Source organism: Trichomycterus rosablanca, unplaced genomic scaffold (genome assembly GCF_030014385.1).
Source record: "Trichomycterus rosablanca isolate fTriRos1 unplaced genomic scaffold, fTriRos1.hap1 scaffold_139, whole genome shotgun sequence".
NCBI classification, from domain to species: domain Eukaryota; kingdom Metazoa; phylum Chordata; class Actinopteri; order Siluriformes; family Trichomycteridae; genus Trichomycterus; species Trichomycterus rosablanca.
In genome coordinates, this window is record NW_026946967.1 from 124,334 (window position 1) to 145,080 (window position 20,747).

General features: G+C 37.0%; 1 protein-coding gene and 1 long non-coding RNA gene across 2 annotated transcripts; both read left to right on the top strand.

Annotated features, from left to right (window-relative positions):
- The first annotated feature begins 1,896 nt into the window (after window positions 1-1,896).
- On the top strand, window positions 1,897-7,976 carry LOC134305461 (uncharacterized). The gene is made up of 4 exons (XR_010008539.1): window positions 1,897-2,008; window positions 4,694-4,746; window positions 5,148-5,261; window positions 7,803-7,976. It is a non-coding gene; the product is annotated as an uncharacterized LOC134305461 (long non-coding RNA).
- A 6,660-nt stretch (window positions 7,977-14,636) lies between these two features.
- LOC134305454 (m7GpppX diphosphatase-like) lies at window positions 14,637-20,518 on the top strand (the record flags this gene model as incomplete). The annotated part of the gene is made up of 4 exons (XM_062990159.1): window positions 14,637-14,642; window positions 18,441-18,617; window positions 19,857-19,970; window positions 20,408-20,518. Coding segments are annotated over exons 1-4 (408 nt in total), but the record flags the coding sequence as incomplete, so codon positions are not given.
- Window positions 20,519-20,747: the final 229 nt, after the last annotated feature.

Genomic DNA, 20,747 nt, shown 5'->3' on the forward strand with positions numbered 1-20,747 from the left:
GGTGAATTTTGCACTAATGGAAACAACACATGCATGAGGACAGCAGTAATGCCCATGACTGGCCGTGGTATGTTTTTTTATTAAGACACTTTTATATAGCTTTTACTCTGTAGTTTTACGGTTTAATTCCAAGTGGCTTACTGCAAGGATAGTAACAAGAAGAGTATGTGAAGGTCAGGTTTCTAATCTAGAATGTGTGTGTGTGTGTGTGTGTGTGTGTGTGTGTGTGTGTGTGTGTGTGTGTGTGTGTGTGTGTGTGTGTGTGTGTGTGCGTAAAGATGTAGCTTTGAAAAGTGTGTGTGAAGTTGGAAGTTGCTGTGTAGAGACTGTTAAGGTGAAAAAAATAAAAATGCAGAAGGACCAGAAACCTTAGCAACAGCCCTGAATGTGTGTTGATAAGAGGATAGGGTGAGATTTACCAAAAAACAACATAGCTTCTGTAATGGAATGTTCCAATGGTTAACTATCATATAATATTGCACACATTGCTGAAGACAAATCAAGTGAATGGTGCCCAATTTATCTAGGCACAATGTTAACCATTTAATTTTATAATATCAATAAGTTATATCTGAGTGAGTTCAGTACTTCATGTGTTCTTGATTTGGGATTTATTCTAATTAAAGGAAAAGCATATTAACCCCTAGAGCAACAGTTCACAACATTGGGGTATGGACCCCACATGAGGTTGAGTTCAGAGCTCTATGCAAGTTACTGGCATTCCTCTAGACCATCATACCCTATCAAACCTTGTCTTTATAGACCTTGCTTTGTGAATTTACCCAACAAATTTATTTTACATAATTGACTTTATACACTGAGCAGTGCGTGTGGCTAAAAATACGTTCTTTATTTTCAAATACGTTCTTTATTTTATTAAGCAGGCATCTGATTTCGAAATTAAATAATAATTAGATATAATAACTATTGTGTATATTGTGACTTAATATAAAGTAGTAGAGTGAAAGTAGAGTGAGAACATTATAAATAAATTACAAATAAAGATTACTTTGTTTAGAATTTGTTTATTTGCTGGGAAATGTTAAAAGAGGAAGGTGCTCGCATTGTCTGTTTTAGTTTATACTAACTTGGGATTAATTTTTTGATGTTAAGTGAAAAAACAGATTTTAGGTTTTTCCACTTATGATGAAAGTTTCACCAGCTTTTTAGTCTTTATAGCACATCATTTTTGGATTAGAACAATTAGAGTACTTTTGGATTATTCATAGAATTTTAATCTAAATGTTAAGCTACTTAAGCTTTAAAATGTTATAAAAATAAAAAATGGGTTAATAGCTAATGGTTTTTTCATCCCACATCACCCACTGCTGCTTATATAAAGCAGATTGATATTGTCATGATAGTGCCATGAACCCATTTATAAAATTCTCTGTACTCAGATACCTAATGGCTTCAACAAAAAACTGCAGATATATCATGTGCTACTCTGTTACAGGTTCTGCTCTTCAGTGTCAGAGATGTGCTGGTTTAAAATATAAATGTGTTGCTGAAACCTGGTATGTTCTTATTAAGACATTTATATTAAGTGTTTGCCTCTAAAGACTGTAATGAAAAAAAGAAAGTGTTAACCTTTAGAGCAACTGTTCACAATATTGGAGTCGGGATCCCACATCATGTGACCTGAGAAGAGATTTTAACTGGTTAGACTGGGTTGTAGGCAGCTAAATCTTAAACATTAATTAGTTAATGAATTAATTAAAATAATATTTACAGTACATGATTGTATACAGTGAAGATGATACACTGCAAATTATTGTTAATAATCACACAACACAAAATCCTTGTATTTGTACTAAGCAATGACAATAAAGTTAAATCTATCTATCTGTCAGTCTGTCTGTTTGCTTGTCTGTCTAATCAGGAGGGCGGGAACTTGCATAGCAGGATTATTTAAAAGGTGATGAACCAGTGGGATTCAGACCAGAAGATTCAGTTCAAGCTCTGCAGTAAAAGTCAACCCTCATACAGTGCTGGTGAAACTCTGAAGGTGAGGATATTTTACATTATACATACAATATGTACTGGAAAAACTGGAATTTTTTTGCAAAACATACAGCTAAATATACTGGATTTAGAAAGTTTTTTAGACCTTTTGTCTTTTTTCACACTTTACTGTGTTGTGTATTGATATTGAATGGATATAATTGCCATTTTTATAAATCAGTGTACAAAGTGTAAACATTCTTTTGTAGTCTTTTAAAAGTGACTTACAAACATAATCAAACACTTTATTCATTACTGTTATTTAGTACTACTACAAAAAGAGATTACTGTGATTGCTTCAGCATTTGTTCATTTGGGGGAATTGTGAAAGAGAAATGTGCTTGCATTTACCAAATCATATTTAGTTTATAATTACTGTGGATTAATTATTAATTAAATAATGAATGATACATGGAGTTTTTTTTTAATAAATTAATCGAATAGAATGCCTTCATTTATTTATTTTGTATATAAATATATATATATATATATATATATATATATATATATATATATATATATATATACACTGATCAGCCATAACATTAAAACCACCTCCTTGTTTCTACACTCACTGTACATTTTATCAGCTCCACTTACCATATAAAAGCATTTTGAAGTTCTTCAATTACTGACTGTAGTCCATCTGTTTCTCTACATACTTTTTTAGCCTGTTTTCACCCTGTTTTCCAATGATCAGGACCCCCACAGGACCACCACAGAGTATTATTTAGGTGGTGGATCATTCTCAGCACTGCAGTGACACTGACATGGTGGTGGTGTGTTAGTGTGTGTTGTGCTGGTATGAGTGGATCAGACACAGCAGCACTGCTGGAGTTTTTAAATTCAGTAAATAAAGTCAGAGACGATCGCTCATCTATTGCTGCTGTTTGAGTTGGTCATCTTCTAGACATTCATCAGTGGTCACAGGACTTTGCCCATGTGGTGCTGTTGTCTGGATATTTTTGGTTGGTTGACTATTCTTAGTTCCGCTAGTGACAGTGAGGTGTTTAAAAACCCCAGCAGCACTGCTGTGTTTTGTCCACTCATACCAGCACAACAAACACTAACACACCACCAGCATGTCAGTGTCACTGCAGTGCTGAGAATGATCCACCACCTAAATAATACCTGCTCTGTGGTGGTCCTGACCATTGAGGAACAGCATGAAAGGAGGCTAACAAAGCATGTAGAGAGACAGATGGACTACAGTCAGTAAAGGTAGAACTACAAAGTGCTTTTTTATGTTAAGTGGAACTGATAACATTGACAGATGTACAGTAAGTGTAGAAACAAGGAGGTGGTTTTAATGTTATGGCTGATCAGTATATATATATATATATATATATATATATATATATATATATATATATATATATATATATATATATATATATTAGGGCAAACCAAACAGGAAATATAAAGCAAATGCTGATATATATAAATTGAAACCTTATATATATATAAGGTTTCAATATAAATTGAAACTTGAGATATACTGTATATATAAATTGAAACCTGATATATATCAATTGAAACCTGATATATATATAAATGGAAACTTGAGATATATAATTCGAAACAGTTGAAAAGGTTTCAGTTTTCAGTTTGTTCTCAAATAACAACAAACACACATTGTGAACAACTTGTATTTTAATTTTCCGAAATCAGCATTTATATCAGTTCAATCAAAAATAAACGCGCATGCGCCTGCACGCGCTTACATGCTTATAATATTATGTAGACAGTGTAAAGCAAGCACAAGTATTAAAAAAGTCATAATAACGACGCGTCCTGTTGTCCTGACTTTTGTGTTTGTATTTGTGACGTGCACATATTTGCTCTGCAAAAAAATAAACAATGTGGGGAAGCGATTTTTGTACTGGACGTTGTAACGTGGTCATGTTAGTTTTATACACAAAAATCACAACAGTCAGATCATGTTGTCACGTTATTACTATCAATGTGTGTTTGTTTGTTATTTGAAACGAAACTGAAGACTGAAACCTTTTCAATTTTGGTATTTGAAGTGAAAAATTAATGACCAAAGTTACACAAACCCTTTTGCTTGCATTGTGCATGGGGGTACTTAAGTTTTAGTTTATATATATCAGGTTTCAATGTATATATATCAGCGTTTCAATTTATATATATCAGGTTTCGATTTATATATATCAGGTTTCGATTGATATATATCAGGTTTCGATTTATATATATCAAGTTTTAATTTATATATATCAAGTTTCAAATTATATATATATCAGGTTTTGATTTATATATATCAGGTTTCAATTTATATATATAAAGTTTCGATTTATATATATCAGGTTTCAATTTATATATATCAAGTTTCAATTTATATATATCAGGTTTCGATTTATATATATCAAGTTTCAATTTATATATATCAAGTTTCAATTAATGTATATCAGGTTTCGATTTATATATATCAAGTTTCAATTTATATATATCAAGTTTCAACTTATATATATCAGCGTTTGCTATATACTTCCTTTTTGGCTTGCCATAATATATATATATACACACACACACACACATTTAAAGTGTTCATGCAATTGGTACTGAGTAAACTGTGTTATTTTTATGTTAAACATGTAGTTAGTAATGAGGAACATCAGAACTTTGTCTGCAAAAAGGAACATCACTGTTCATTCTTTTCATGTTACAGAATCATGAAGCTCCTGCTTGTGACTCTGGTTCTTTCCCTGCTTTTAGTGGGAGGTAAGTGATTTAAGCTTTAAATGTGCTTAAATTTAAGCTTTAATAATGAAGTCCCAATAGACTTATATTTGGGCCTATCGGCTTCAAAAGCTAAAAACTAATGCAGTACTTGAGTACCTTTTCTATAAGACATTTTGTTAATACTCTATAACACACTTAGAAAACACTTTTGCTTTAACTAGAAGTTTTATTTGATTCTCTACCCAATTTTTTGGCTGTAATTTTAACCTTCAAAAGCATGTTTGTATGGATTAAGTACTCTAAATTGAAACCTTGCCATAAACTTCCTGCCTGGTGAATGTGATCAATTTATTCTCTCAAAATTCTCTGCAATCTGATACTTAATGGTTTGAACAAAAACTACAAGTATATCCATTTCTTTTGTGCTAACTCTGTTACAGGTTCTGCTCTTCAATGTTACAAGTCCAATGCTTATGAAAGTACAAAGACTGTTCAAACTTGCAGTGGTGGAGAAGACGCATGCACTAGGCAATCAATGTTTATGGCCACTGGTTGTATGTACCCCCCCTCTCTCTCACTATATATATATAAATATACAGTATATATGTATATACACTATACTGCCAAAAGTATTCGCTTGTCTGCCTTCACACACGCATATGAACTTGAGTGACATTCCATTCTTAATTCATAGGGTTTAATATGATGTCGGCCCACCCTTTGCATCTATAACAGCTAACTCTGCTGGGAAAGCTTATCACAGGGTTTAGGAGTGTGTTTATGGGAATTTTTGACCATTGTTCCAGAAGCGCATTTGTGAGGTCAGACACTGATGTTGGACAAGAAGGCCTGGCTCGCAGTCTCCGCTCTAATTCATCCCAAAGGTGTTCTATCGGGTTGAGGTCAGGACTCTGTGCAGGCCAGTGAAGTTCTTCCACACCAAACTCGCTCATTCATGTCTTTATGGACCTTGCTTTGTGCACTGGTGCGCAGTCATGTTGGAACAGGAAGGGGCCATCCCCAAACTGTTTCCACAAAGTTGGGAGCATGAAATTGTCCAAAGTCTCTTGGTATGCTGAAGCATTAAGAGTTCCTTTTACTGGAACTAAGGGGCCGAGCCCAACTCCTGAAAGACATCTCCACACCATAATCCCCCCTCCACCAAACTTTACACTTGGCACAATGCAGTCAGACAAGTACCGTTCTCCTGGCAACCGCTAAACCCAGACTCGTCCATCAGATTGCCAGACAAAGAAGCGTGATTTTCCCTCCAGAGAACACGTCTCCACTGCTCTAGAGTCCAGTGGTGTCGCATACGACGTTTTGCATTGCGCTTGGTGATGTAAGGCTTGGATGCAGCTGCTCGGCCATGTAAACCCATTCCATGAAGCTCTCTACACACTGTTCTTGAGCTCATCTGAAGGCCACATGAAGTTTGGAGGTCTGTAGCGACTGACTGTGCAGAAAGTTGGTGACTATGTGCCTCAGCTGTAACCCCATTCTGTCATTTCACGTGGCTCTAACACTTTGTGGCTGAGTTGCTGTCGTTCCCAATCACTTCTACTTTGTTATAATACCACTGACAGTCGACTGTGGAATATTTAGTAGTGAGGAAATTTCACGACTGGACTTGTTGCACAGGTGGCATCCAATCATGGTACCACACTGGAATTCACTGAGCTCCTGAGACCGACCCATCCTTTCACTAATGTTTGTAGAAGTAGTCTGCATGCCTAGGTGCTTGGTTTTATACACCTGTGGCCATGGAAGTGATTGGAACACCTGAATTTTGATGGGTGAGTGAATACTTTTGGCAATATACAGTATATATAATCAAGATGAGTGTGTGAGAGCCAGGTTTTAGATTCCTGTGTTGATGTGTGAGTGTGTATGTAAAGATGTAGCTTAGAAAAGTGTGTGTGTGTGTGAAGTTGGTATGTAGAAAGTGTTAAAGTAAAACATTAAAATGCAAGTGTGGGAATAAAGGACCAAAAGCCTTAGCAATAGGCCTGAATGTACCATATTCTAGGCACAATGTTAACCATTTCATTTTCTAATATGAGTAAGTTCTAAACAGCTAAATCAAACCAATTTCATTAAATGATAAAATTATAATTCAGATTTCATAAATCTGAAGCTTATTTTACTGTTATAACAATGTCAGGTGCATGAGGTTTGATCGCCTAGTCTGTTTGACCGCATGTGCTGGATTACAATATGTGCAGTTTATTAATACAATGAATCTATTAAGATCTATTATGATTAACATACAAAATTGTCCATAACTGTGTGACATTATAGACCTGAACTGATTAATTTTGTGTAACCAGTAATTACCTGTCCTGTCATGAATGTAACCAAAGTGTGTAAAAACATGATGTTCTATTTATTTCCTTGGCTGCTCTCGTTTAGGGGTTGCAGGAGGATCATGATCCGCATTATTGATTTGGCACAGTTCTTATGCCGGATGCCCGTTCTGACACAACCCTCCCTATTTATCTGGGCTTGGGACCGGCACTACAATGCACTGGTTTATGCATCCTAGAGGCTTGGTATCTATAGGACAATTCAGTGTCTCCAATTAGCCTGGCTGCATGTTTTTGGACTGTGGGAGGAAACCGGAGCACCCGGAGGAAACCCACGCAGACAGGGGGAGAACATGCAAACTTCACACAGAAAGGACCCGGAACGCCCCACCTGGGGATTGAACCCAGAACCTTCTTGCTGTGAGGCGACAGTGCTACCCACTTAGCCACCGTGCTGCCCTGTAAAAATTGACACAACCCTCCTATTTGTATCTAATCTTGGACTTGGCACTGAGAGTGTACTGAAAAATGCACCTCCTAATGGCTATGCTGTTCAGAGCAATAACCCCCCCCCCCCTTCCTTTAAAAATTTGCCTTTAAAGAGTCACGTAGCTGCCTGCATGGCCGACCAAAAGCACCCCTGAGATTTGAACCCGGATCTCAGCTATGACAGACTGGTGCACCAAACTACCCAAAATATTTTTTTAAAAGGTTTGCTAAATGATGACATGAGCTACATGACTTTAAAATATGATCTATGGTTTATAAAGACTTTTTTTCTTTCTCTAGATTCAAGGTCATGCGTCAAAATGGCTGAATGTTGGAACAAAAACTGCTGCCAGACCAACCTCTGCAACAGTTAATCACGAATACTGAATCACACTTTTAAACTGAGAAACATTCAGCTTTTACATTGCAAATGTAAAATAAACAGTAGAATCGTAGAATAAAGATCTGCATGTACTTCACTTGGTCCTGGTGTTTTTGTACATTCTAGATTTGTAAATGGTAGTAGCGTAGTTATAACATGGTAGTGTGTGTTGTATTAGAATGAGCAAATTAGATGTAGCAGTGTTGTTGGGATATTAAACACCTTAATGCTAAGGCAAGATAGGTGCCAACAGCATTATCTTATCAGAAAGTGTCAGAAATTGTTGATAAATAACTAGAGAGAAAATATCATTGTGCATGGAAGAACAGCTCTAGCTACAGCTACAGCCAATGCTAAGTGGGTAAAGGATCCAAACAGCACGGCGGCACCTGCTACACACATACCAGAACAACACACACTACCATCATGTCATTACCATGTTTGTGTCATTGCAGTTATTAGAATGGTTCAGAACATAAACTCAGTGGGGGAGTTTCTTTTATGAATGGAATGTGTGGAATGGTGAGTACACAGAACAACAAACGATTGTATAACCACACACGCATCTAATTCATATAGTAGATGAAGCTAATCAAATGGACAGTGAATTTTTTGAAAGAGATTAATGCTAAAGTGACTGAGAAATTTAAAATATTCAAGCTTGTAAAATGTATCTTTAAAAAATGTTACGGTGTTTTTACGTTTTAATAAGTATATGTTACAGTGTTTAAACATAATATTGCACACAGAGAATAGAAAAAGAACAACATAATTTTTAAACATTCATGTAAAGAAAAAAAAACTATGCCTATATAGCTTGTGGGCATTAGTGCTGGGCTACACCTTCTAGTTATTAAATCATGGTAACAGGTGTAATAAATCTATCATATAAAGATAATTATACACTTTGCAGCACCAGTTTAGAGAATGTCCTAACAGTGGATATAAAATGTCCTTGCATCCCTGTTATAATGCCCAGTTTTTGTAATGTAAAAAAAGAAACCTAGTTAAATCATTTCAAAACTTAACCAATTTTTTTCAATTAAATATCAATCTAAAATCAAACGTTTTTTTGGCAGGTTGTTGGATAAAAATAAATACACACACTACTAATCTAATACTTTGTTGAAGGACATTTTGATTAACTGGGTAGGAGTCCATCAGCATTGCACATCCTGACATGCAGTCAGGAAGGCAGGAACTAACATACAACCCCTGGCAAAAATTATGGAATCACCACTCTTGGAAGATGTTCTTTCAATTGTTTAATTTTGTAGAAAAAAAATAAATCACAGACATGCCACAAAACTATCATTTCTCAAACTGTCAACCCTCTGGCATTAAGAAACAATAAAAAAAGAAACAAATATAATAGTTGTGGTCAGTCACAATTGCTTTTTTTTAGATCAAGTAGAGGAAAAAAATATGGAATAACTCAAATCTGAGGAAAAAATTATGGAATCATTAGAAAACACTGCACCATTATTACTTTGTTGCACCACCTCTGGCTTTTATAATGGTTTAAACTCTCTGAGGCATGGAGTTAACTAATGACAAACAGTATTCTTCATCAATCTGCCTTCAACTGTCTCTTGCTGTTGCCAGATCAGCTTTGCAGGTTGGAACCTTGTCATTGACCATTTTCTTCAATTTCCACCAGAGATTTTCAAATGGATTGAGATCCGGACTATTTGCAGGCCATGCCATTGACATTATATGTTTTCTTGAAGGAAAGTTTTCACGTCCTTTGCCCTATGGCAAGATGCATTATCATCTTGAAAAATGAAGTCATCATCACCAAACATCCTTTCAACTGATGGAATAAGAAAAGCGTCCAAAATTTCAATGTGGACTTTGGCATTTATTGAAGACCATCTCCCCTGTGCCTTTACCCGACATGCAGGCCCATATCATCAACAACTGTGGAAATTAACATGTTTTCTTTAGGCAGTTATCTTCATAAATTTCATTGGACAGACACCAAACAAAAGTTCCAGCATCATCACCTTGCCCAATGCAGATTCGCGATTCATCACTGAAGATCACTTTTATCCAGTCACCCACAGTCCACGATTGCTTTTCTTTAGCCTACTTTAACCTTGTTCTTTTCTTTTTAGGTGTTAATGATGGCTTTTGTTTGGCTTTTCTGTATGTAAATCCCATTTCTTTTAGGTGATTTCTTACAGTTCAGTCACAGACATTGACTCCACTTTCCGGCCACTTGTTTCTCATTTGTTTTGTTGTGCATTTTCTGTTTTCAAGACATATTGCTTTAAGTTTTCTGTCTTGATGCTTTGATGTCTTACTTGGTCTACCAGTATGCTTCCCTTTTACAACCTTCCCATTTTGTTTGTACTTGGTCCAGATTTTAAACACAGCTTACTGGGAACAACCAACATCTTTTGCGACATTCCACAATGATTTATCTTCTTGAAGGAGTTTTATAATCCTCTCATTTGTTTCAACTGACATATCTTGTGTTGGAACCATGATTCATGACAATCTGCTTTGTGCAACAGCTCTCCGAGGTGTAAGCACTCTTTTTAAACTGAAGAATAATTAGCAAATCTAATCTGCTGCAGATGTTTTGTTTTTAAACTGCAAATTACAGAGTGATTCCATAATTTTTTCCTCAGATTTGAGTGATTCCATATTTTTTTCCTCTACTTGATCTAAAAAAAGCAATTGTGACTGACCACAACTATTATATTTGTTTCTTTTTTTTATTGTTTCTTAATGCCAGAAGGTTGACATTTTGAAAAATGATAGTTTTGTGGCATGTCTGTGATTTTTTTTTTTCTACAAAATTAAACAATTGACAGAACATCTTCCAAGAGTGGTGATTCCATAATTTTTGCCAGGGGTTGTAGTAGGATTATTTAAATGATCATAATGAACCGTTGGAAATCAGACCAGAAGATCAGGTTTTGTATCGATATAATTATCTTTTTTACCCATCAACCTACCCTCAAAGTGTAATTGTGCTTTTGGACTCTTTTGAAAATGACTTTAAACAGCTTATTCACAAATACATTTATTCTTTATTAAATACTTTGTAGAAGCTTATTTAATTTTATGTGAAAAGATACGTGTATAGATATGACATCAAAGATGAATTGTCTCATAAGAAATATCAAAAGCATTTGTTTATTATGGTGCAGTTCAGCACTATAACAGCACGACAATCTAAGTAATTGCAACAGTCTTAACATGTTGCAAGCATTACAAAGCATTTAAAAAGCAGATTAAGAATCAACAAACGTCAGCTAACATAGTGATGCTAATGTTAACGTTTGGCTAACATTCCAATTAATAAATTTAAAGATATATCAGGCTGAGACCTGGGTTATTTTTGACTTTCCACTCATTTTAGAAATTTTCAGGGATAATATAGATATTCCTGTTATTTTTATAAATCTTTTTAAGTTTATGACTTATCATCATTGATTTAGCATGGCAATGATTGACAAACGTCTTTTTTCCTTTTCTCACTTTGCAGTTCACTACAACAGTTTAACCGTCGACATCTTCCATCATCAGATTTTTGTGCCCTTCAATGAGTTCTGACTCAATAACACCTTTGGCAGGAAGTTCATCTTTGAAGAAATACACAAGAGCACACATTGTCTGAGAATGAAATAACTGAAAACTTACGCTAAATTTGTATTTTGTGCAGTACACCCGATGCAGTTCTGTGAGGAGGCAGAAACGGTTGGTTGAGAAAACGGTCTCAAGTCAAGTGCGCATGCAAGAATGTGTAAAGTGTCCGTAGACAGAGACTGACATGGCATCAGAGAGGATAAGCATAATAAATGGCTCTTCAAAGTCATCTATCTAAATTATTATATAATGTAATATTTTTCCTGTATGCATGAGGGTTTATGTCTGGTCACTTTTGTTTTTTTACCCTGGGGAGTTTGCTTCCCTGACTGTCGATAATATAAATGTTGCAAATTTAATTTTGTATCATTCGAAGTATTATAAATGTGTACATGTGTGCTGTACTGTTTCTTATTAAAATATTTTAAATATACTGAATATTTGTTTTTATTTTTGTATTTTTTCACACACACATATACACTTAAGTTGAGTATTAGTTATTTTATAACTGTAAGTTGACTAAAACTGTCAAAACTGAATTTCACAGTTCAACAATATCATGTTTACAGTTGAACTACCAACTTCACACTCAGTATTATTAAACACTGGAAGAGATGACCACGAGCGTCATAATAACATGACAGTTCACAGTTGTGCTCATGGTCGAACTGTAAAGGTGACAGCAGAACTATGAACTATTATGGTTCAACTGTAAATGTATCAGTTTTACTGTAAAACTTCACAGAGCGGGCCACCAGAATCAAGTTGTCGAGTAGTTCACACATGGGTCATTCCTGGGATTTGGTGCCTTTTGGACCTTAAAACTTTTTTAAAAATGAAACACTGTTTTAATTTGTTTTTCATGTTTATGTTTAGTTATGAAAAGGACATGTTATACTTTTCCAAACTAAAAGCATGACTGGCACTGATGTTGATTAGTTCGAGTAAAAAACAATTACAGTCTAGGGAGCAGAATCATACACATGCTTTAAGGCATTGTCCCAGCTGACACAGATTAAGCCAATCAGCTCCTAAAGTGTAGCTTTAAAAAATGAATAAAAAATAAAATTCAATGTCATGTTGGGATATTGGAGATATTACACTTTCACGTGGCTTCTGAGGAATTTTAGCTCCACTTAGCTCAACTTTACTTCTGCTCTAAATCTTTAAATCTGTTATAAATCAGACAGTCTACTGGTTTTCAGACATCAGAAGACATCACCTTTATAAACAAATACAGATATCAGTTTCAGATAATGAAATGCAGATTTTTTTTATTGTAATTTAATGCCCACATACCAAAGGATTTGGGACTTGGTAATCATTTGGGACTAAAGTCAACAATTAGTCCAGTTTTGGAAGTTTTGCTATTTGACATTGGTTTGTCTTCAGCTGCAAAACTATACAAAATATTCTTTAATTTTGCAGATCATAATGCAATAAAATACAGGTCTGTACTGCAGGCAGACTAGCTTGGATCTGATTTTAGGTGATTCCACAGCATGTCTATTGAATTCAAATGTCAAAATGTGGGCTAGGCCGCTGCAAAATTTTAATTTTGACTTTGTTAATATTATGTTAACATACGTCTGTATTTTGGATCACCCTGCTGCAGAACTGAATGACCTGTCCTGTAAAGCACTTTGACCTGCTGCTGCTATTATTATAATATGACCTAAACTACATAGACCATTTATGGAGGCACTTCACAAAGAAAATACATTTATTAACATTTAAACATTTGGAATCTTTAACAGGCTGACAGATAAACAGACAGGATATCTGTGCACAGAATGTTAAGACCTTAACTGAAGACCTTAACTGAACACCTTAACTTTATCCAAGCACATGGATAACTTAACTTATCCATTTTTTAATATCAATAAGTTAAATCTGAGTGAGTTCAGTACTTCATGTGTTCTTGGTTTGGTTTGGGATTAATTCTAATTAAACGAAAAGAGTGTTAACCCCTAGAGCAACAGTTCACAACATTGAGGTATGGACCCCACATGAGGTCACCTGAGAGGAGACTTTAACTGTTTACATTTAGTTCTAAACAGCTAAATCTAACCTATTTAATAAAAAAAAAATAGTTATAATTTACATTTTATAAATCTGGAGCTTATATTACTGTGATAACAATGTCAGCTACCTGAGGTTTGATCCTACAGTCTGTTTGGTGTGATCATTTAATGTGATTTTTTAAAAACCACATGTGCTGGTTTACAATGTGTGCAGTATATTAATTAAATTAATGTATTATGATCATTACTCTTTTCTTCATTGCTGTTTTAATTTTTTTGCAACAGCTGATTGCTCTTCTTTATTTTTTTTGTTTAAATAATGTTTCACAATTATTCTTTTTCTTTCTCTAGTTGCAAGAAGATGCACCACTATGGCTTACTGTCAAGGGAAAGGGAACGTCTGCTGTTAGACCAACTACTGCAACAATTAATCACTAATACTGAATCATACTTTTAAACATTTTCATACTGAGAATGTAAATGAAACAGTAAAATCGTAGAATAAAGATCTGAATGTACTTCACTTGGTCCTGGTGTTTTTGTACATTCTACATTTGTATCATTTGTAAATGGTAGCGTAGTTATAACATGGTAGTGTGTGTTGTACTAGAATAAGTGTATTATATGTATCAGTATTGTTGGGATTTTAAACAAAAAAAAATGTTGATATACATTTTGTATAAAGCGAATTATACACTTTGCAGCACCAGTTTAGAGAAGGTCCTTACAGTGGATATAAAATGTTTTCACATCCCTGTTATGATGAAGTTTTTGTAATGTAAAAAATGAAACCTAGATGAATTATTTCAAAATTTTTCCACCTTTAATGTAACCTATAACACACACTCCCAATCTAATATTTTGTTGAAGCACCTTTTCATTAATTGACAGCATTTTGTCTTTTTGGGTAGGAGTTTATCAGCATTGCACATCCTGACATGCAGTCAGGAAGGCAGAAAATAACACAGCTGGATTATTTAAAAGGTGAGGATGAACCATTGGAATTCAGACCAGAAGATCAGTTAAAGCTCTGCAGTCAAAGTCGACCCTCATGCATTGAAGGTGAGGATATTTTTGAATTATAAATACAATATGCACTGAAAAAAATCTGTGTTTTGTATGCAAAACATGCAGGTAAATACACACTTTACTGAGTTGTGGATTAGATTTTAAATTGATGTAATTACCTTTTTTACCCATCAGTCTACACTCAAAGTTTAATTGTGCTGTTGGAGTCTTTTGAAAATCACTGCAAAATTAAGTCTTTTATTCACAAAAATATTCAGAACCTTTGTTCAATACTGTGTAGAAACCTTTTTGGAAACAATTACAGCCGCAATTACAGTGACCCATTACAGAGCCTTGCTTTTAGATTTTGCTTGGTTGCAGAGGAATTCCCAAATCAGATCTTGGTCCAACATGTGTTTGACAGGGTACTAGCTTCTGGGCCATATCCCCCTCACCCCCAGTCCATGAAATAAGCAGTGAAAATCTAGTACTCGCAGATAAAAGCAGTGCTGTTTGTAAGGTTTCCTGTGGCGTTGGGGTTAACCTACCTTGGTCCCCGGCGTCACAGGAATTACAGATCCTCTGGAACAAAGGCCTTAAATTAGAGGCCTCCTAATTAAGGCTGACAACCTGCAGCTGTGCCTGCTTATTTAAGCAGGCACCATGCAGCCACAGGTTGTCATGCCTTTAGCTCTGTTTCGTTTGGTTTGGTTTTTTTCAGTTTGTCAACTTTTTGTTTTCAGTCCACAGCAAGGTGTGGCTGGTGACCTAGCCATCTGGCTCCCCGAACTGCGCGACGGCAATTTCGGGGTGTCCCTTGAGCTAAACAGGTGTGCTCCTTCCCGATCGTGCTGAGGCGCGATCGGTGACATAGCCACCTGATTCCCCGAACGTCGCGACGGCGAGTTTGGCGTATTCTTTGCGCTAAACAGATTGGCTTCTTTCCAGCTGCGGCTGACGACAAAGCCGTCTGATTCCCCGAACTACGCTGCGGCGCGTTTGGGGTGTTCCTTGTGCTATAGGTGTGCTTCTACCCGGTGACAGCAAGGTGCGACTGGTGACAGAGCCACCGGTTTCCCCGGACTACGCTGAGGCGAGTTCGGACTTTTCTCTCGTGTCCTACAGATCGGCTCTATCACCAGCTGTGTTGTGAAATGCATACTGATATATTTCAAATGTTTATTTCTTTTAATGTTGATGATTATAACTGACAACTAATGAAAACCCCAAATTCAGTATCTCAGAAAATTAGAATATTGTGACAAGGTACAATATTGAAGACACCTGGTGCCACACTCTAATCAGCTAATTAACTCAAAACACCTGCAAAGGCCTTTAAATGGTCTCTCAGTCTAGTTCTGTATGCTACACAATCATGGGGAACTGCTGACTTGACAGTTGTCCAAAAGACGACCATTGACACCTTGCACAAGGAGGGCAAGTCACAAAAGGTCATTGCTAAAGAGGCTGGCTGTTCACAGAGCTCTGTGTCCAAGCACATTAATAGAGAGGCGAAGGGAAGGAAAAGATGTGGTAGGAAAAAGTGTACAAGCAATAGGGATAACCGCACCCTGGAGAGGATTGTGAAACAAAACCCATTCAAAAATGTGGGGGAGATTCACAAAGAGTGGACTGCAGCTGGAGTCAGTCCTTCAAGAACCACCACACACAGACGTATGCAAGACATGGGTTTCAGCTGTCGCATTCCTTGTGTCAAGCCACTCTTGAACAAGAGACAGCGTCAGAAGCGTCTCGCCTGGGCTAAAGACAAAAAGGACTGCTGAGTGGTCCCAAGTTATGTTCTCTGATGAAAGTAAATTTTGCATTACCTTTGGAAGAGAAGGAGAGGCACAGAATCCACGTTGCTTGAGGTCCAGTGTAAAGTTTCCACAGTCAGTGATGGTTTGGAGTGCCATGTCATCTGCTGGAATAAGGGACCAAATGCCTTAGCAACAGCCCTGAATGTGTGTTGATAAGAGCATAAGGTGATATTTACCAAAAAACTACATATCTCGTTCTGTAATGAAATGGTTAACTATCATATAATATTGCACAGATAACTGAAGACGAATCAAGTGCCCAAGAATGGTGCCCAATTTATCTAGGCACAATGTTAACCATTTCATTTTCTAATATCAATAAGTTAAATTCAGTTCAGTACTTCATGTGTTCTTAATTTGGAATTCATTCTAATTAAAAGAAAAAGTGTTAACCCCTAGAGCAACAGTTTACAACAATGGAGCGGGGACCCCACATGAGGTCACCTGAGAAGAGATTTTAATTATTTTAACAGCTAAATCTAACCAATTTCATTAAATAATAAAATATGATTAGCATTTTATAAATCTGAATGTCAGGTACATGAGGTTTGATCGTACAGTCTGTTTGTCCACATGTGCTGGATTACAATATGCGCAGTTTATTAATACAATGAATCTATTAAGATCTATTATGATTAACATACAAAATTGTCCATGACTGTGTTTGACATTATAGACTTGAACTGATGAATTTTGTGTAACCAGTAATTACCTGTCCTTTTATGAATGTAACCAAAGGGTGTAAAAACATGATGTTCTATCTATTTCCTCGGCTGCTCCCGTTTAGGGGTTGCAGGCGGACCGTGATCCGCATTATTATTATTATTATTATTTTTTATTATTATTATTATTTTTTTAATTTCTCCCCCTTTAGCGCATCCAATTGTCCAATTAGTATCGTGCTTCCTCTCTGTCTATGCCGAACCCTGCCCTGACAGAGGAGATCGAAGCTAACCCATATCCCCTCCGAAACACTGGCAGCAGCCGGATGCATCTTTGCCATCCACACATTGATGAGTTTGGCGCCACCTAGCGCTGCATGCGGAGAGACACACCCTAAGGGCACCCTCCCTCATCTCTTGTGTAGGCGCCTCTTAATCAGCCGGCAGAGATCGTAATCGCATTCTGACAGAGAGAGACCCAACCCCTCCGGTCTCCAATCCCACCCCCCACCTAAACAACAGGCCAATCTTTGTTCATATAGCCACCCAGCCTTCGACCGGCTGAAGGCAGAGCTGGAATCGAAACGACGCACTTTCGAAATCCAGCTCTGGTTGCAGCGCATGTTTTTACTGCTGCGCCACCTGAGCGGCATGATCCGCATTATTGATTTGGCACAGTTCTTATGCCGGATGCCTGTTCTGACACAACCCTCCCTATTTATCTGGGCTTGGGACCGGCACTACAATGCACTGGTTTATGCATCCTAGAGGCTTGGTATCTATAGGACAATTCAGTGTCTCCAATTAGCCTGGCTGCATGTTTTTGGACTGTGGGAGGAAACCGGAGCACCCGGAGGAAACCCACGCAGACAGGGGGAGAACATACAAACTTCACACAGAAAGGACACGGACCTTCTTGCTGTGAGGCATCAGTGCTACCCACCATGCCGCCCTGTAAAAACATGATGTTAAAATCCTAAAAAATAAAATATGAAATAATTCTGCTTTTCCTGACACAACCCTCCTATTTGTATCTAATCTTGGGCTTGGAACTGAGAGCGTACTGAAAAATGCACCTCCTAATGACTATTCAGTCATATTTTTAATTCATTACATGAAAACTGACATTTCTGACTCTTTGGTTTTACTTTTAATCAGTATAGCTTATAGCTTATAAAAATCAAAAATCCAGGATATCACATGTAAATTATATGAACATATTACATGTAAATTAAAAACAGCTTGAAACACGTGTAATGAATATACAATTTGACAGTTTACATTAAATTATGAACAAAAATATTACTTCATGATATCTAATTGCAAGAAAAGCGGTAGAAAGACAGTTGGGTAGTTTTTTTCCGACTCGGACACAGCACTGTGGTATATTGAAAATACGAGGGGTCTCAGCCAACTTGGACCCGGATGTGACGTTTCATAAGGTCGACACGTCACGACTTAACAAGCGGATAGGAATCAAAACCACTGTGATCTGCCCAGCAACAGAGAAGCATGTGAAGAAATACCTGCGCCAGGAGACCTTCCTCATCAACGAAACTGAGGATGATTATCGTTCCATCACTCTTCCTCACATAACCCAACAAAGCTTCAGTGTGCAGGTTGGTCTTCTTCACATTATCACACCTGCTTCTATCATTTCCTCCAAAGTAGTGCATCATGTTGTGTTGTTGGTCAGTGACTACAGGGCGGCACGGTGGCTTAGTGGGTAGCACTGTCGCCTCACAGCAAGAAGGTCCTGGGTTCGATCCCCAGGTGGGGCGGTCTAGGCCTTTCTGTGTGGAGTTTGCATGTTCTCCCCGTGTCTGCGTGGGTTTCCTCCGGGTGCTCCAGTTTCCTCCCACAGTCCAAAGACATGCAAGTGAGGTGAAATGGAGATACAAAACTGTCTGTGTTTGACATTAAACCTGTGAAGTGATGAATCTTGTGTAATGAGTACAGTGATGGCATAGTTACCTTGAAAAAGTAATCTGATTTATGATAATGATTACTCCTTTAAAAAGTAACTTAGTTACTTTATTGATTACTTGATTTTAAAAGTAACTAAGTAAGTTAGATTACAAGTTACTTTATTAGTTACATTCAGCAGCTGCCGACACCCCCCGCCGCCTCAACGTAAAAATGACAACCAGTTTTGCCAATACTCACTTTATTGGAAGTTTTTAACAGTAACAATGTATCTCCTGACATTTAAAGTTGAACTGAAAAACTATTTCCTGAAAAAAATACTTGTTTTTATAAAATATAAAATCTTTAGCTGACACATTCAAAATAGTGCCTGTATTTCCAGCTAGAAAACGCGCATCTCTCTCCTCCCTCCATTGTTTACGTTTGTGTCGTTGCGTGGTATTACACGTGAGTTGTCCTCATGCTGAAAACGTGACTTAATTGTCGCATAGGCCAGACGTCACTCCCCGAGACACAAGAAGAAAGCAAAAATATATCTTTTTACTAAGGAAAATGACAAAAATAGTAACGCACAGTAACTTGGATAAGTAACTTTAATCTGATTACTGGATTGGAAATAGTAACGCGTAAGATTACTTGTTACTGAAAAATGTGGTCAGATTAGAGTAACGCGTTACTGACATCAGTGAATGAGTAACTACCGTTCCTGTCATGAATGTAACCGAAGAGTGTAAAACATGACGTTAAAATCCCAATAAACAAACATACCTGACTACGGATCAGAAGGTTGCTGATTCAAACCCCACCACTGCCAAGTTGCTATCGTTGGGCCAACGAACATGGCCCCGAACCCTACACTGCTCATATTGCATTTGAGCAGAAATGTAAATGTGTTAGACCTGTACTTCATAAGGTGCATTTTTGTTCTGCAGTGGGTTTACAACATTCTGGAAAAGAAAGCTGAAGCTGACAGGATTGTGTTTGAAGATCCAGACCCTCATGTCGGCTTTGTCCTCCTGCCAGATTTTAAATGGGACCAGAAGCAGGTGAGTGAATGCTTTAGCATTTTCTAAGTTGTGACCCTCAGGTGGTGCAGAAGTAAAATACACTAACCCACTTCTGATGAGAGCCAGGGTTCAAAGCTCAGCATTGCTATCGGCCAGTCAGGTGTCTGCAAAGACATAATTGGCTACGTCTGAGGCGTGGAGAGGGGGGTGGGGTCTTAGTGCCAGTCCTGAACCCATATTAAAAGAAGGATTGTGTCAGAAAGGGCATCCAGTGTAAAAACTGTGCTAAATCTGGTATGCAGACTAGAATGATCCGCTGTGGCGAAACCTAAATACGGGAGCTGACGAGAAAGATGTGTTTTCTTAGCTAAATCAAGATATAAGGACAAATACAGCATTCATTTAATATCAGAGTTACAGATTTACTGCTTCATGTAATAATTTGAAATGTTTATTTAATTCTTCTTCTTTTTCAGCTGGAGGATTTATATCTGATTGCCATTGTACATCGGCGGGACCTGAAGAGTTTAAGAGATCTTACTCCAGACAATCTTCCTTTATTAAGAAACATCCTTGAAAAGGGGGTGGTAAGTCATTTCATTTCATTTTATGTTTTACCCCAGCTTTATCTTGGTCTGGGTCATGGTGGATCCAGTTTCCCCAGAATCACTGGGTGCAAAGCAGTAACTTACCCCGGATAGGAGGCCAATCCACCCTTGGCTATCTCCCCCTTTTCATACATAGCCAATCATGTTTGTATGTAGATGCCTGGCCATCCGATAGTCTCTCTGGATATTTAAATTCTAAATTCCAGTG